Source organism: Embiotoca jacksoni, unplaced genomic scaffold, assembly GCF_022577435.1.
Source record: "Embiotoca jacksoni isolate LCO1_2020_lvr unplaced genomic scaffold, fEmbJac1.0.p SCAF_21, whole genome shotgun sequence".
Taxonomy (NCBI): domain Eukaryota; kingdom Metazoa; phylum Chordata; class Actinopteri; family Embiotocidae; genus Embiotoca; species Embiotoca jacksoni.
In genome coordinates this window covers 3,875,269-3,893,861 of record NW_027185352.1, presented here as the reverse complement: position 1 = coordinate 3,893,861, position 18,593 = coordinate 3,875,269, and the positions used below count along the sequence as shown (strand labels likewise).

At 39.7% G+C, this 18,593-nt stretch overlaps 1 protein-coding gene across 7 annotated transcripts in view; it reads left to right on the top strand.

The window, feature by feature from the left end:
* The first annotated feature begins 14,172 nt into the window (after window positions 1-14,172).
* Window positions 14,173-18,593, top strand: part of kcnc2 (potassium voltage-gated channel, Shaw-related subfamily, member 2) — a 90,317-nt gene continuing 85,896 nt past the window's right edge. For 3 of the 7 annotated variants that reach the window (XM_069156461.1, XM_069156457.1, XM_069156462.1), the window contains exon 1: window positions 14,174-15,087. In XM_069156461.1, coding sequence (XP_069012562.1) covers window positions 14,533-15,087 — 555 coding nt within the window. In that variant the 5' untranslated portion in view covers window positions 14,174-14,532. Of the gene's footprint in view, window positions 15,088-18,593 lie in introns of all 7 variants that reach the window. The other 4 variants (XM_069156463.1, XM_069156459.1, XM_069156458.1 and 1 more) reach the window with 2 other exon arrangements.

The following is an 18,593-nucleotide window of genomic DNA, read 5'->3' as shown; positions in this document are numbered from 1 at the left end:
GAGGATTGGAGGGATTTTTTTTTTTTTTTAACTTTTCTATGTTGATGATACTATTTAGTTGATGAGCCCTTCTTGTTTTCCACGTGTTTATATTGTGTCAACCTCATCCTTTTCTTTCAGGTAAGCTTAATTTCTTGCATTTGTATACGTCTTTTTTCACAGGAGTGAGTTAAAAAAACCAAATGAATGTGATGTCTGGTTGTGATTACAAACTAATCGCTGTCCATACTAATGTGAGCTTGGCTGTCTGTACAGAAGGCTCGGTGGTTAAGTCTTTCAGGTGGTTGGTTGTTAGTGAGCATAAACTATAGACTGCTCAACAACATTCATTTAATTGTATAGCTCATTTGTAGAAATATAAGGCACAGAAAAAACAACCTTCAAAAACAATGGGAGAGTTACTGTTATTGTTCTGTAGTCACTCCGGACATGTTGGGAAGGGTGACGTCTGAATGGGCCCTTTTCCCCCTTTGTATACGTCCCCAAAACAGCTACATCGACGCGTAATCAGATGCATCTGTAGTGTTTATTAGGGTAAACAATAGAGATCTGCTTATAACACATTCGTCTGCACACTTTGATCTCAGCAGACATGTGTTTTTTTTTTTCCAACAAAATGAAATGACTATATGTGAGGTTTTACAACATTAGGAATATTAGTTCATTCATTTTATTTGATCTATTTGTCAGACACATTACTCAACAGCAAAAGAACAAAGAAATGTGTGTGAGACGGGGTTTGCCTCAGAAGCTCATTTTCATCTGTTGTTCATGGCTGGTTGTTCAAGGAACATAAAACGGTCCTCAATGGGTTCTCTCCGGATACTCCGGCTTCCTCCCACCATCCAGAAAAATACATGCATGTCAGGTTAACTGGTGATTCTACAAATTGCCTTTATTGATGAGTGAGAGCGTAAATGGTGTTTGTTTCTGTCTGTCTATTTGTGTTGTCCCTGTGATGGACAGGCGACCTGAGCTGGGACAGGCTTTGGGGAAACTTCAAAACTGGAGTCGTTTTTGTTGTCCACACTTCAAAAGCTTCTAAAAGGTCAAAATGTTGGTGATAAAATGCTGAAAAAGTTCACATATCATTTGGATGATATCAGGTGTATCTCCAAATATTTCTGTGAATTATGAGCAAACGTTTGGAGAAATAGAAAATGTTGTGCATACAGCACACATTAAAAGAATATATTTAATATCACTGCGGGCTCACCGTTTGACCAAACTTAACGCCTTTGAAAACATGTAATACCGAGTATCCAAAGAATGTCTGTGTCAGTTTTTGTAGCATTTGAATGAATGATTGCGGCGGATCAATGACGTGATTTATTTTCTGGTTCCTGTTTTATATCATTTTTTTTGCGTGTTTGTATTAGAGAGCTAACTAACGAGCTAACTGCTAACATCAACCAATAACAAAAATCTCACTTCCATTTAAGTGAGATTTTGTTCTGAAAGCTGCACTTTTTTTTTTTTTTTTTTTTTTTTTTCGTGGCTTTCATATTTGTGGAGGTCATATCCTTTTAAGTTTATTGTTTTGATCATTTTTAGATGTTCGTAACATTTCTTTTTGAGTTTATGTTATTGCTTTTGTTTTTAATTTGTTTTGTTTTTTGTTGAGTTTTTAGCATGTGTTGTTTTTTTATTCGGTTTTGAAGTTTTGGACTGGATCCTAGTCCTATTAACAGATTTAGAATTAAGAATATATAAACTTCAAAATCTAAACTGAACTGTTGCTTTAAGAAATGTGTTCCTTTAGCTGTATTAACAAACAAAAGTCAGTATATGTTCTGCATGAATGCCTACTAAATTTATATCATAATGCCTTCTTAACGACACTACAGAAACTAAAAGATCCACGCATGCTGCTGCTGTGTTTCTTTGACCAGAATTATTTCAGCTAATGGGATTTAATGCCTTGACTTTGCTGCTGAAAGTAGTTATGAGTTAAATATGATAAAAACAAATATTCTCCCTGTTTTTTCAGTGATGAGCTGTGAAAGAAGCTTCAGTACAAGCAGTTTGCCACTAGATGGCGCTCTGACATCATGTTTCCACGACAGAGCTGAAGTATCAGCAGTAAAAGTGATGTCATCAATTACAGTCATTTTAGGGTGGGGGAATAATTTAATTAAATCAAGGGCAGTGTTGAGGTACTTAGTCCTTCCATTTCCTGCTGCTTTCTACTTGTTTTTATTTAACAACCTTAGTTCCTTTTCATGTGAACATTTTAACAACAGAACATTTGATGACTTTCTAAAATATGAAGCATTAGTCTGAATAAAAGCAGCCAACATGTGAGAAGGCAGGTAAATGAGCTCCTCCTCGACCAACTCCAACATTGAAGTCTCTCTTAATGACCAGTGATGATGATCCAACAACAGAACATCACACTGACAGTCCATTTCCCACGAGGACTGTCCAGACTCACATAATACTGTATGTGTAATGAAGACTGAAAGAATCTGTGTTCACATGTTGGCCAATAAAGCCGATAATACTTCAAATATGGAGGTTGATGCTACAATGGCATTTATATTTATGCCATTTATATTTTACTTGTAGGATTTCTGGGATTTTGGACACAAGTGATCTTCAGAAACTAAAATGCAACAACGAACAACAAAAAGGAAAGATGAAAAAATAAAGACGCTATCTATTTTCTAAATGATCTCTGACAAATTATTAAAAAAATGTTTTAAAAAACATATTATTAAACTGCAATACATATATTACATTATAGTTCACATTAATTTACTGTATATTATCATATTATTGTCAGAAACTCTGCTTAAGCCAGAGACAGTCCAGTGACAACAGCTGATCAGGTTGCTTCTAAAGTTAAAGGCTGTAGTTTAGTGAAATAATTTACGCTGACAAATCAAGTACGGCGGACAACAAGATTAACAGAGCTCAGTGTTTTATTTAAATTCAGTAATCAGAAGCATGAATTGATAGCATACGTTGCAGCAGGATCAGTGATCACTCGTGCTCTGTGAAGGGTCACTTTGAACTTGCTTCAAAGTCTCATCTATTGGTAGAAAAGAGGCTTTATGTTATTGTATTAAATATCAAATATCATTCATTTAATACATTGTATGTGACAAAAGCAGATTTGAGTCTTTGCGTAACATTTATATTACATGTAACCTCTAACAGGTTTTGCCCATAACAGTTAACAGCTAAGCAACAAGTCTACTGTGATATGTGCAGCGTTAAAGATGTCCTTCCTTCACAGATGAACAAGAGGAGTAGTCGATTTTTTTTAAATTTTATATTCCATCAACCCATGTAATTAAATTATTATCTGTTCAGTGATCTCACCCCAACCGGTCGAGGCAGATGGCCGCCCACCTCTGAGCCTGGTTCTGTCGGAGTTTTCTTCCTGAGGGAGATTTTCCTTCCCTCTGTTGGAGGTTTTTCTCCCTTAAAGAGGAGTTGTTGTTTTTTCCCTCTTAGCTTATGTGGGAATTGTTGAATTGTTGGGTTTCTCTGTATAATATTGTAAAGTTCTGCTGTCAGGACTTTAATGTGTTAAGTGCCATGAAATAACCTATGTTGTGATTTGGCGCTATATAAATGAAGTTGAATTGAATTGAATTGATCCTCCTCCATCTGGAAGCTTTCAAAGCTGTTGTCTGTGTCTCCAGAGTCAGTCAGCATGGTGGTGGATTTAAACTGGAGTGAGGTCTGAAATCTGCAGATGGCGCCACAGGAACACGGTTACAGCAAAGGCACCAAGGTAAAGAGTTCAACAGTTTACTGAGTGGTTAAATCTAATTTCTGCTGAATATATCAATCTAAGAAATAATTAGTTTTCCTTTATTTTATGTGGGAAATGGATCAAAAATATTTTTTAAACACAGAAAATCATACAAATAGAGATTAAACTGTGACGCAAGCTCCTCTCTTAATTCAATCCCACAAACCTCAGGTATTTTGAAAACTTCCCTGAAGCCTTCTGATGCAACAAACCACCTCCTCTAATCATAACTTGTAATTATACACAGAGTTTATTAATGACTTCCTCTCATGCAACACAGGAAAAAGATCTGGGATTCATCGTAAATTAGCTTGGCTCTGTCAATTAGGAAAGCAACGTTTAATCAGCTCGGTTGTCTTCCTCTGGGATTTCTGCCTATTTCCATCCAAGGGCCCATGGTTAGCAGGATCATTTTTTTTTTATTTATTTATTTATTTTTTTTATTGTACTCCACAGTTGTGAATGGAGCTTAACGTGTTTTGCAGCGCAGATTGCATGGGCTGCAAAAAACAACAACGAAATCCCTCCACAGCTGCCTTCAGGGCGACACTGGACTTCTAATCACACCAAAAGCATCCTCAAGAGTGTTTTCGGCATTTATAGTGTTTTTATGTGGACTGAAATATTTAAAGCACGCTCAGCTTTATGTGCTTATTGACACAATTTACATACACTTTGATCCGTCGAATGACATCCCGGTAATTGCTTCTATGATGGACACTCCCTGTGCTCTCTTCCCCGAACTTCCTCTGAGCAGAATACATTCTAATGTTTGGAGAGTAAAACATGTTGGTATATTGGAGGAAACTTTTGCAACTTGTTTATTTTTAATGGACATTTGTCGCACACTGTCTGCACTTCATAATTTAAAATCTGTAACCTAAACATCACTCAGCTGAAGTGTGAGTTCTTACATGGAAGTCTCTGTATTATCCATTTATTGTAACACATATGTTAAACATACATGGACCTAAGCTGGAGTATACACTCAGTTTACAGTTTATTATGTACGCCTACTAAAATTAATGCAGTCTAATACAACATTCCACCATAAATGTTCCAGTTTTGTTGTAACTGTCTTTGAGACATGTTGATTCATTATAGTCACTTTGGAAGCTTCAGTTTTGCTGCTGTTTTTATTTGTAGTGAATTGAACTGAATGAGGTTTCTGTTATTCTGTCCCATTCATATCAGTGAGGGCTGGCCAGAGAACAGAAACATCTCTCCGCAGTTTGACAGCAGCACAAACCGCAGCCTCTGAAACGATCAGAGATGAATGAACACATCCAACAGTTAGAATCCTCATGAAGTGGAATTTATTGCAGGGCTGTTATTCATGCGCCAAGAAACATCCTGATGCATGACTGGTGGCCAGTAAACATGAATGTTAATGTTTTCATGAATTCAGATTCTGAAGTGCCATTCATTTTGTAATAATTACCTCTCTGTATGATAGGTTTTGCATCCTGAATGATTGACAGGAGATGATGCAGCATTTAATCCAGCGTTACTGTTTGGAGTTTTATCCTTCTGATAATGGCCTCACTGTTTGCTTTTCACTCTTCTAATACCATATAAAGCTCTGTTAAGTTACTGTTTCTGCAAACAAAACTGGTCAAACATTGTGTGCAAATTTCAAAGTATGCAACAACAAAAAAAAAAATCTGCTTTGTAAATGTTTAATGAACGGGAAAAGGCATTTTGTGTGTTTGTCATCCCTCATGAATACACATAATGTCTCTAAAAAAAAAAAGAAAAACAAGGTAAACATAACTTTGTTTATAAGAAAACTCCTTTGAATTAATGTAAACATTGAACAAAAAGTTCGGAAATTTGTGTTTGGTAGATTATTTCTCTGTTGTAACAATGCTTCTTGGCAATACATTTTATACCATTGGAAAGCCTGTTAATTTCCCTTTTAAACGGTGCCCCATTTGTAAGGAACATGCATTTGTATCCCACAAAGAGCAGCACAGCTGAGTATGTGGGTTGCGCCCATAAAAAAATCCAAATCTTCTCTGTGCCAAATCTTCTCCGCCCGGCCTGCCATGACTGTCCTTCACCGTCGGGCCCGTTTGCGCTGGTGTCGGCAACACCTGCACTGGAACCTGAACATGTGGAGGAACGTTATGTTCAGCGATGAGTCCAGATTCTGCCTATGGAAGTTGGATGGTAGGGTCAAAGTGTGGAGAAGACGGGGAGATGGTCGTGCTGATTACTGCACCGATAGAGTAACACCTTTTTGGTGGAGGCAGTGTGATGGTGTGGGGCGGCATCTCCATCACTGGAAAAACAAGGCTTGTCTTCATTGGAGGCAATCTCAATGCAGAGAGATATCGTGATGAGATTCTGCAACCAGCGGCAATCCCATTTCTCCACAGTCTGGGTACTGAACTCCATCCTTCAAGATGACAACGCTCGCCCCCGCAGAGCGGGGTTCATCAGAGACTATCCCCAGAATTTGGGAGTAGAGAGAATTGAGTGGCCTGCCAACAGTCCTGACCTCAACCCAACTGAACACGTGTGGGATCAGCTTGGGTGTGCTGTTCGTGCTAGAGTGACCAACACAACCACGTTGGCTGACTTGCGACAAATCCTGCTTGAGGAGTGTAATGCCGTCCCACAGCAGTGTGTGACCCGGCTGGTGATCAGCATGAGGAGGAGGTACCAGGCTGTTGTGGCTGTGTATGGTTCTTCCACACGCTACTGAGGCTCCTGGCTGTTTGTTAAATTAATAAATTGTAAAATTGCCAATATGTCTTGTTTCTTCCTTTTTAGTGATAGACTTCAATCAAACAACACCAAACAAGAGTCAATATCATCAGCAGAATAAGCTGTTTGGCATTGGCAGAGAAGATTTGGCAAATTTTTCAGGGGCTCAACCCACATACTCAGCTGTGCTGCTTATCACACAAATGCATGTTCCTTACAAATAGGGCACCGTTTAAAAGGGAAATTAACAGGCTTTCCAGCGATATACAATGTATTGCCAAGAAGCATTGTTACAACAGAGAAATAATCTACCAAACACAAATTTCCAAACTTTTTGTTCAATGTTTATATTTTCCATCCTGATTTTACCGTTGTCAGGGTTACTACCATGTTTCTACAGATTTGTACAGAAAGCATGTGTTCCAAAATTGTTGCATGGAGTTGAAAAATGTGGATGTTTACCAGTCAGTGGAGAATTAAAGAAAAAGCCATCAAAAGGTATTTCAAGAAATATAGGATTGAGCATTTCTGAAACTAACATCATACTAGAGGCTAAAGCAAATTTTGACCTCTGCTCATATGATTCTTTCCTTTTTATTTCTTGTTTTGTCACTTGAGAATCTCCCAACTTCATGAATGCGCAATGGTAAAACACTGGAGTACCCATTTAAACACATTTGTTATATGATGAGAAGGTGGTCATAAGTGGAAGTGATCCATTTTCTTGACTTTTTTCTTAGGACAATTCTGCATATACCTCTTTTTCTCTCAAGAGGAATTGAAGACAGTCAACATCGTCCGATGACTGTAATAGTAAGAACATTTCAACATGTAAGCTTTTCATTCTTTGTCATTATTGGAAGAGACATTTGAAATAGCAAAGTTTTTTTTATTTTAGGCACGTCTTCAAAGACAGCAGTATTGTGTTGTCAGAGCGTTGGGAGGGAAGCAGAGGTATTGTGCTTCATCGGATATAAACCCAGCAGACAGAGTGTGCGGTACTGAAAGTTCAAGCTGAAAGGGCACAAAACTCCCCGTCTCTGTCTGACGAGACCACTGCCTTTGTAGTTCAGTGAAAGGAATACATTTCAAAAGCATTCATCGTTATCATCCAATTAATTTCTCTGAAACCCAGACTGTGATTAAATAATTTACTTGTTGTCTTTATTCTATGGACCATTGTTCAGTTCTGTTATTCTTTTGCTTTTGTCCGATGGTCTTGTTATTTTTTTTTAATGTTAATTATTGCTTCTTGTAATGAATTTGGAGAATTCCTTCTGCTGTGGTTGTTATTTTATTGAGCTAATTTTCCTGTATCAGTTAAAATCCTGAAACAGAGAAGCTTTTTTTCATTCCTTTGCTCTGCTGGAAAACATTACACATATTCATAACCTAAAGTCTTGCATTTCTCGATGATGTTCTTGTGAAAGCAGCCAAGGTTGTGTGTCTGGCGTTTAACCCCCTCCGGGACTCATCCGGAGGCTCTTGGCTCTCCAATAGACTTTTCTTTTTCTTTTTTTTTTTTAAAAACTCCGAGTTCTTGATAAAGATCAACAATCTGGCTGCTCTATTTTTAGTAAAGATTTTAAGGGGGTGGGGGAGGGGGGGGGCATAGACTCCAGCTTTTGAGTGCTGTTCGCTTCCTGTTCGCTGTTCAGTGCAAGGCTGGCTGTTTGAAGGCAGCGACTGTCTTGACCCACTCTACTCCCCGATACTTCATCGTCTGTGATGAATGGCCTCATTAGTGAAACATTAAAGGGACTCAACACCCCGATTTCAGAAATCAGCAGCTGCTTCATCTTAAATTGAAATGGGAAGCAGCACGGTGTGGAAAAATGAGTAATGTTACCACAGTAAATGTTTTCTTAAAGAGTTCATGCTCTCTGTGACACAGCTCGACCTCTGCTGGTGGTCGGTGAGAATACCTGAGGCTGCTGTCCTGAAACTAAACTGAAATGTAAGGATGTAGAATGATTTCTTTTCAGAGGGGACTCTACAGCCGGCGGGTGCATGTTGAGATCATGCTGCTACTCCATGATGAGGTTATTCTCACAGAATACTAACTATAGTGTGATATTTCAATGGCAGCTTTAGGGTTTCTAGATTTACAGTTGAGATCACTTGAGTACATCCTCCCGGCCTTGTTTGGCATTTGGGGATTTCAGTTATTTCATCAACTGTTTCTTGTGTGTTTTTGGCCACGTAACTTTTTTTTTTTGTAAATGTCTACATGTGACCAATTTTGGTGCCGTAAAAAAATAAAGTTGTAAAATATCAGACTCTGGTCACAGACGGTGTATATATTTCAGATTTAGCCTAAGGATATCATTGTCTACTTTTTTTTTTATCACTAATAAATGCAGAATTCATTGTCAAAGATGCTCCTTGTAGATTCATCCCATCATCAAGTTTTCTTCAGTATCAAAGTAATCTAGGCGCAGTTGTCTGTCCTCCACAAGTACATTGCAAACGGAAACTGCTAATAGCTACTTTGGCATACGTTTAATGTAAACAAATGTAAACAATACATTGGCTAAAAACACAGCTCAAGTTTAGCACAATGGAACTGAAGTAAATAAACAAATCACAACACAAGTTATTTCATGGCACTTAACACAGTAAACTGCTTACAACAGAAGTTTGCAACATTATAGAGACGAACCCAACAATACAACAATTCTCACATAAACTAGGAGGAAAAAAAATCCTCTTTAAGGGAGAAAAACCTCCAACAGAGGGAAGGAAAAACTCCCGCTTAACAGGAAGAAACCTCCGACAGAACCAGGCTCAGAGGTGGGCGGCCATCTGCCTCGACCGGTTGGGGTGAGAGGAGAGCAGAGAGAGAAAAGGACAGCATAGAGATACAAGAGAAGAACTGTTGGTGGGGCTGACAATCACAGGGCAGAGACATGCAGCTCCATGACGGGACATCTGGAAAAGAAAGAACAGAAACTACACGAGCGAAGGAACTGAATGGAGACAATAAGAAAAAACTATGGGAGAGAGAAAGCGTGAAGTGAATGAGATGTAACTTTGTTCTTTGTCTATGAGTCTTGTTGAATGTTGTGAAGTCTGCTGAACGCTTTCCTGCTGCAACGATCATTAATCACAATGGTTCCACACATCCACACATCAGCATTATTGGAAACAGTCACTCCTCTTCTAGTTAAAATCACTATGTTGGAAACGAACAGGAACTCCTTCCGGTACCTGCCAGCAGAGTGTAAATCTATTAATAGATGGAAACATTAATTACAGTGCCTTTTATTACAGTTGGGATTGCAGCTCTTTTCCCTTGGCCAATTAAGATCCGATTCATTTTATTTGAAACACCGAGAAGCTGATAAAAGTTAGACCAAACTATATAATAAAATACCAAAAGTAACCCAACTGAAATTAAAATGATCATCAAACAAAGTGTAATTGTTTATTTTTCATTTTAAACCCATAATCTAAAAGCTGGAATGTTTTTTCCTCAGCAGATTGAAGAAGACAAGTCATGAGTAATTAGGTTACTCAGAGGTTGCAGTTTCAGAAAACAGCCTTACATCAGGGAATAATGACGCATGTAATTATAGGCAAATCGCCTGCCGCGTCTCCTTGTTGATTGAGCTGTGCTTAGACTCCCTAAAGATGTCCTTCTCTCCTCGTCGCACGCTGTGGAGACTGTCAGACGACGGGCCTTCTGCTTGACAGCTGCTTCCCTGCTTTTATCTGCGCAACCTTCATTTTTAAGATTTTGTAGCCGGAGCATCGCTGCTGGGAATGAAAACTGCTGGGTTATGTCACTGATGCACACCACCTGATCCAAACACTCCATCAGGCAGTTATGTAAGCAGTGTTATGATAAAAGACCAAAGGATGAAATAAGAATGTATCTGTCTCACATGTCTGACATCTGCCTCAACCGGTTAGGGTGAGAGGAGAGCAGAGAGAGAAAAGGACAGCATAGAGATAGAAGAGAAGAACTGTTGGTGGAGACGACAAGCGCAGATCAGAGACATGCAGCTCCATGACGGGACATCTGGAAAAGAAAGAAGAGAAACTACACGAGTGAGGGAACTGAATGGAGACAACAGAGAAAAAGAAAAAACTATGGGAGAGAAAAGGCAAGTTGTAAAAGTTGTAATGGTGAGATATGAGTGTATAGGGATTGAAAGAGTGAGAGGAAAGAAGCTCAGTGTGTAATGAGGTCTCCCAGCAGCCTCAGCCTATAACAGCATAACTAAGGGTTGGTTCAGGTCTACCTGAGCCAGCCCTAACTATAAGCTTTATCAAAAAGAAAAGTTTAAACCTTAAAGCTGGAGAGGATTGCATGTTGCTTCTATAGCTATGGCATATACTTCTACTGCTACTCTTAATAATATTGCTGCCTTCGCCATTTGCTCCATTGCTTCTATACAACTTCTACAACTGGTAACACTACAACTGTTACTTCTGCTTCTGTTAACATGATTTAAATTCAGAGATACCATTAGGAGTGGAAAACAATATATTGAAGTAATGACAGTTAGACTCCAACGATGAGAGGTCACTTCGTAGAACAATGTCCCAGATGGATGTAGGAGATAGGACAGGACGCCCCGCAGCTTATAGACGCTGGAGGTGGTGGAGTAGAGTATACTGATTTAATAATTTTTGTTTATGTATTGACAAATACATATGACAACTCAGGGCGCTTAAGAGAGGAACGCAACAAAATCCTCAGGAAAACTCCCTTTCAATAGGAAGAAAAAAACTCCTGCAGCATGAAGGAAAAACTCCCTTTTTACAGCAAGAAACCTTTGACAGAACCAGGATCAAGATGGACCAGGATCTGCCTCGAACGATTGTGGTGAGGGAGATCAGAGATCATTTATGGGAAAATCGGTGGGAATTCCAAGGAAAACCAGACAGATCAAGTGGTGATGGGGAGGATGAGGAGGGTTGCACATCAGGAGGATTGAAAGGCAGAATGACAGAATTAGGATATTTAAAGAACAGGGATGAGAAAGTGATTGGCTCAAAGCGTGGGCAGAGAGATCACCGGGCAAATATGGTGACGACAAGATTATGAAAGAGCGATTTGACAGCGTGGGAAAGCAGAAGTGACGCAGAAGATAGTACAGCAGGATCAGTTCATCAAGGTGGAATTAAACCAGGACACGAGGTTACAGAACTCATTTAAAAACTGCATTACTTGTGCAATTACTTCTACTTCGGCTTGTACTACCGATGTTACGACCGCATGCACTCAACACATGATTACAACCTCGGTGACCCGACTTCACAGACTAGCAAACTTTGGGCTCAACAGTTTTCCATGACATGAACTGAAATATGATCAAGCATTGTGAGCTTTGTTGTCTGCACAATTCCTGTGTGGGCCCTCTTAAAACTAAAAAAAATCATACTTCACATTGTTATATTAGGGAGACACATTTAATGTAAAAACATTATTTGAACTGATTTTTGAACAGATGAGGTCGGTAGGATGTTAATTGACAACATTGTTTCTTCACTTTAACACAAAATTGTTAAATTTTAATGTTTTTTAGAATACAGTATCTACTTTATGAGAACCAGAGTATTATTAAACTTTTTAAGATTAAGTTTAGGCACTGGCAATACTTAGGAAAAGATTGTGGACTTCTTATAATATATAAATTCAGTGACTTGAGTCCCAAAATTAACTGTGATAATTGTATAACCTTAACCAAAGTGCTTGTCCTGCCTGTACAGTCAAGAAAGTGTTGAATGACTTCATCGGACTCTGGCATTGAAGTCTTTAAAAAAAACATGCTGTCCCTGAACATCATCATTACAGAAGTAATTTATGTTGTAGTATATACACGTATTTTGGTGTTTTTTCTCTTGTGCATATGTGGGAAGTGAGTCCCATACTGAAGGTTCTTGCTAGGACAGGACAAGTTATTATGATTATTGTACATGGTTTCTGACAGCAAATGTAGTTAACTTAAACAAATTATGCTAATTTTGTATTTTGTAACCTTCACCAGATTTGCAAACTTAGTTTGTGTGAAAGGGAAAAGTTACCACTTTAATACTTTTCTACATTCTCACATTCTCTAGAAAAGAAAACATTTAAGGGGGGGAAAAAAAAGGGTTGGTTTTGTAGTTATTATTTTTACTCAAACAAATCACAAAAAAAGGAAACAGGATTCATATCCAATCCATAGCAAGTGGGAGTAGGAGCTTTATGAAGCATACCTTTAGTACAGCTGGAGTACTGCTTGATTAGAGCTTCGTCATCAGTGGGTCACTCAGCAGGTGGACAGGTCAGCCTTAAACTGAGCCCCTCCTCCTTTGCATCTGCCTTCATGACAGCATTTGTTCCTGCATCTCCCTTCTAAATCTCAACCTCATCTTTATGTGTTGAAGCTTGAATTCTTGACTTTTTAAAATCAGATGTTCCCTGTGTCGTGGGAATTATGTATTTCCTTGTGAGAAATGAACAAATAAACAATGAACTGTCTTTTGTCATTTTGATCAAACAAGGTAATATAAGAATATCAAGAAAAGTTATCAAGAATGTATCTTTTAAAGACAAATTGAATTATCAATTACATTAAGAATGTCAGAGACAGGCTCATGCACACAGAGTTTGGTGAGTCTGACCCCACATACAGATACAGTCACATATTTGTAACTGAAAACATGGAGTCAAAACATAGAACAGGGAGATATTCCATCATTAGAATGTTTTGTTTGCCTCTTCACTAGACAGGCCTGCTGGGAAATTACAGAGAATCATAATAGCACACAGGTTATTATATATATATGTATATAGTAATGATTATTTTTGCTGTTACACCCAGGTAAATTAAGCATCTCTGACGAAACTACTCTCTCCCTCTTATTTACTGATAGGTGAGGCAGGATTGGTATTGTAAAATTATTCTTAAACATATAACTTGTCATATATGACAGAGATTAGACAGAAAAAGTTAAAGTAAATTAATACTATTTGCAGTGATTCGTCCAATCCTGGTAAAGTCTGCGCATCGGTGTGCACATGCAACAGCCAGGTGCTGTCAAGAAAAAAAGGTGTCTTCTTCAAGGTCACCTCAACAGCAGCTGCTAAAACCCAACGATAGGGTTGATAGGGAATCAACCACGTGTGCACGAGTTACAGGGGAAAAAAATGTAAAGAGTGTTTTAATGCTCCAAAAACACAAGACAGAGTTGTTCTCTCATCCTGTGATGCTGACAGGAAAAGTGCCTCTCCTGTTAAACCTACGTGAAATCCCATAGGAAGCTATTAATCCAATTAAAACTGTAATGCAGGTAGTAATCCCAACCTACTGGTCCACTTCGGTAAAAACAGACATAAATCATGCTGTGATCTGTTGAAGGATGAGAGGCTTAATAGCAGTTTAAGCCTTTAAAAATTATTGTCTGGTTAAAGGAGAGAAATAAATATGTCAGGATGGAAATTTCCTCCTCACGTTATTTCATTGAGCTCAAACCGTGTCAGCCCTGAAGTGGAGCGCTGATTTCCCAGAAGCTGATTCACCTGATTTTCTAAACCAAAGAAGGAGGCGAGGGCATTGAAGTGTAGCTGAGAAAACGTGTAATGAGTAACTTTACCCAAAATTATGTGTAGCAAATACATTACTTTTCAAAATCAATCTCAGGTGTTGCGTTACACATTTTTAGTAACGAGCCCGACGCTGACGAGCGGTTGTGCGTCTTGGAGAGGGCAGGGACGCCAGAGACGCGCAACGGCATCAGCAGCGCAGTCTGTTTAGAGCCACTGGTTGAGATCATTCAACACTCCCAGCACTGACTGTCTGAGCGGATTGTGGGATACAAATCGACATCCTCCGTCCCTCTAAAATCTACCCGAACAAACGATGGACACCCCCCTCTGCCCCCGAGAAAGATATGAGAGCGACGGATGAGTGAAATCGGAGATTGTGCGCACCACGGCCAAAATCGTGGAGCCTCTTTGAATAGAACTGTGGGTGTGTGCGCGTAGGGCTCGCTGATACCTCCGGACTGCACTCGCCAACTTCCCCCGCTTTCCATCAAGTCATGTCTGATACAGAGCGATGGGCAAGTTTGACGACAACGAGAGGATAATCCTCAACGTCGGTGGCACCAGGCACGAAACCTACAAAACCACCCTGAAGACCCTGCCGGGGACGCGACTGGCCCTGCTTGCCTCCGACTCGGACATCGACTCCGTGCTGGATCAGCTGCAACAAGTCCCCGGCTTCCTTGAGTACAACGCACGGACCAACGAGTACTTCTTCGATCGCCACCCGGGTGTTTTCGCCTACGTGCTCAACTACTACCGCACCGGGAAGCTCCACTGCCCGGCGGATGTGTGCGGGCCGCTGTTCGAGGAGGAGCTCTCCTTCTGGGGCATCGATGAGACGGATGTGGAGCCCTGCTGCTGGATGACATACCGGCAGCACCGTGACGCGGAGGAGGCTCTGGACGTGTTCGAGCTCAACGTGGACAACGGGGACGAGGACGACGAGATAGGGAAGCGGCTCGGCATTGAGGACGTGGCTGCCGACGGGAATGTCAGCCTATGGAAGAAGTGGCAGCCGGTGATCTGGAATCTATTCGAGGATCCCTACTCCTCCAGGGCGGCGAGGGTAAGGGCGCACCGCTGCGTCTGGGGCTCTCCAAACACACACATTAACCCCCACTTTACTCCCTGCTTACTGCCTCCTTTTTATTCACAGAAACACACGCAGGAGCTCACATGTCCACCTGAACACTCATATTAGATACAAAAAAAAAAAATCTTTCATAAAAGTCATTTATAAGTTGGTTAAGTATCCAAAACTTACTTCCTGACCCCTAAAGTGAAAAGTATTTCACAGCTGTGAGCTAATATCTTCTAACCTACATTTAGTTTGAACTCTCCAACCAAATCTCTGCTAAATAATTTGTCTCATTTGGATTTATTGTTTTGGAGGCTGATTTGAGAGCAGTTTCAATCATCTCACTTCCAAATTAGCAGATTGTTCCTCTTGTCATTATAAAAAGGTGTTACCAGTCAGGGTATATAGCAGCTGTGTGTTCTAGGTGTGTAGGCCTGGTGTGCCAAACACAGACCACAGCCCACATTTGTTGCACTGATGCATCCTATCTGTGTCACTCGGGTTTCATATTGTAAAGGTTTTGTTTATTAGGTCATAGCTGTGGAAATGTCTTTTCGGCTGGCAAACAATCTTAGTTGCCCTCATTTGTTGTTTATTAGCTTCATCCAACATTAATTTCAGATAAACACAAAAGAAATGTTGGGGGATTTAATCGTTTCCAAAATTAGTGCAGTGTCTCATAATGAGAGATGTAAACTGACTGGCATTGCTATCTTCTGATCATCATTAGTCTTTTAACAAATGATGAATATACAATATTACTTCTCATTCGGGTGTTGTGCACTTCAAAGGCTGAAGTGTTTTTTCTTTCTTTTTGAATCTGCAACACCAAAAACACACATCATCCACAGATATTCTGAATGAATACATCAGCAAAAGTTTTCAAATAGTTCACATTCAGTGAGTCAACTAAAACTTTTTATCTGCATTTGAAGGAGCCCCACATCTGCAACAGTTGCTTTCAGGTCCTGAAACCTGTGCTAGGCTCGCCTCAGGCTGCCGGGGAATTCTGGGTAATGGGCAGCAAATCGTTCCTTCACTGGCAGACTGACATATTGCCGGAGTGAATAACTGCCGGCTGTGATGTCACGTTGTGTAAATGGAAATTAAAGCAAACAGTAACACTAAAGCCTTCATGATGTCACAGCTGCGAAGGTTTGACTGATGGAGGTTTTTGTGACGGTAATTAAACTCAGAACAAAACCTTCTGCTAATGTTTAATCTCTGCTGCCAGGTGGCAAAGCACCTGCTGTGACGTCACTGATTGGGGTGTGGGCTAGAGCTCACGTTGCCTGAAAGTTTTAACCTCTAGAGGGCAGTGCTGCGGCAGCTTTTCATTATACAGCATATGTTCATATATTAATTTAAACTTTAAAGGTCAATAAAATAGTGGGTTTTTTTGCACCAGAGATTTGGGTGTGATATTGTTAAAAATGTTTGTCAATAACTTATTTCCCCAGCTTAACTTTTATTGTTTTCAGCAACTAGCTTCCAAAACAAAATGTAGACCATCACAGGAGTCTAAAACAAACTGTATTAAACACCTACTCAAATACGCACCTGTCTGAAAACGAATGTGTCCCTGAAGAGGAAAATTATTGCTGTTGTTGGGAACTATGCAAAATCTTACACTCTTTATATCCTTAACCTCAACTTCCTGCTGAGCATTACATCTTCTACTGTCTGTACCCCATAGCAACTCACACCAACGCAGCCCTTTGTGTTGTTCAGCACAATGCTCCGACGGTCTGAAGGCATCCCTCTGTAAGTCAGGCAGAAGCAGTCTATCCACAGGCTGATGTTTGTACTGGATATAGAAACCTGTAGTTAACGGTAACTTCCACTGGATCGATAATTAAACTAGTGTGGGGCTGTTGTTTGAATGCAATTTCAAAGGCTCTTTGCCTGCCAAAAACTATTTTGGGAAAAATATGTGAATCATTTAAATCTTTAAATGTTTCACATTTAAATGGTACAAAAATATTAGTACAAATGAGCTTAATTAATTTGATATTTGGCATTACAACACTACATAGCTATCAGTCAGATTCCAGTCATACATTTTCCTTGTGTTTGTCCATCAGCTCTATATATAGTCTAGTAGAAGGTCCTCTTTGATAACATTCTACTATGTCAGGTCAATATGTAAACCGCTCATAATTTTTTTCTAATACACTGAATCAAGCTTATTGTCAAGCCAAACTTGTGAAATAGAAGACCTTTCTTCACACCTCTGAGTAACAAAGAGACAGAATCAGCTTTGGTTTCATGTGCTGTGATTACATCATGCCTCCTCTTCATTGTCTGCAGGTAGCAGCACCAACAGGACTACATGAGATTGTTGTTTAAGCAAAGGAAGCAGTGTTGTTGGTCTACATAAGAGATAAAACAAACATTCGAAGTGAGGCTGTCCAATAATCCAATTTCAATAAACTATACAGGATTCAAAATCCAACACATAAACTCTAAGTTTATTTTATATAAATATAAATATATTGTATATTAAGTTCGATCTCTCTTTGATTTTTGTGACTAGTTTCGGTGACTGACGTCAGCGATCAGTTTGGCCTGTTGATTTAATCAATATTTTATTGTTTCCTCTGTTTCCTGGCAGAGTGTGACTCCCATCTACATTTTTAGCTAAACGGGAGGTGTTTTGAGGGCTGAGTGTGTGTGTGGGTGGTTTTGGCATTGACCTTGCCCCGTATCACTTGTCCTCCTCTTTCAATCCATCAGCAAACTTTCACTGAGGATGAGGGCAGGGATTTGGAATAGTGATTCAGATTGTGCAGTTCATTATCAGGATAACTTGACAATACACTGAGATATTATTCCTAAAATCACTGTAAAACTGATGTCACATTAAAATGATGTTACAGTTAGGTTTACAGCTGATATTGAACTGTTATTTTTAAATGGAAACTTACAGTAATGTACCACCAGGACAAAATTCTGTTGTTCTGTTGTTCCTTGTTCTCGTCCACCAGATTTCACTGGTAATTTCTTGGAAGTGTTTCTTGGCGATTACCCGGCTGACAGACAAACTAGCAGGAATCTAACAGAGGTAAATATTGAGTTAGTTTCAGTGCAGCTCTACTGGTAGGAGCGAGTTGATGGAGCTGAATGCTTGTGTTTACAACAAGCATACATCTGTCTCCCTGTATCAACACTAACCGAGCATGCACACATAGAAATGAAGTCACACCACATTTCCCTGCCACTGAAACAACACAGAAGCATCTGTTTCTATAAGCGTATTCAAACCCTTCCGCATGAGAATCACACTCCCTGATAGCAATAAGACAAACGCAGCTCCTTCGTTGGGTCTAAATGCCTCCTGTGGTTTTAAAGACGAGCTGTCTTCTGGTTAACTTTCAATACAAGTGAAAGGGACCAGAGAGCGAGACAAAGAGAGGTAATGATAGAGCCTCCTCTGAGTTCTAATCTGCTCCCTGACAAGGCGTTAGGAGAGAGTAACGTGGCATCACCCTCCA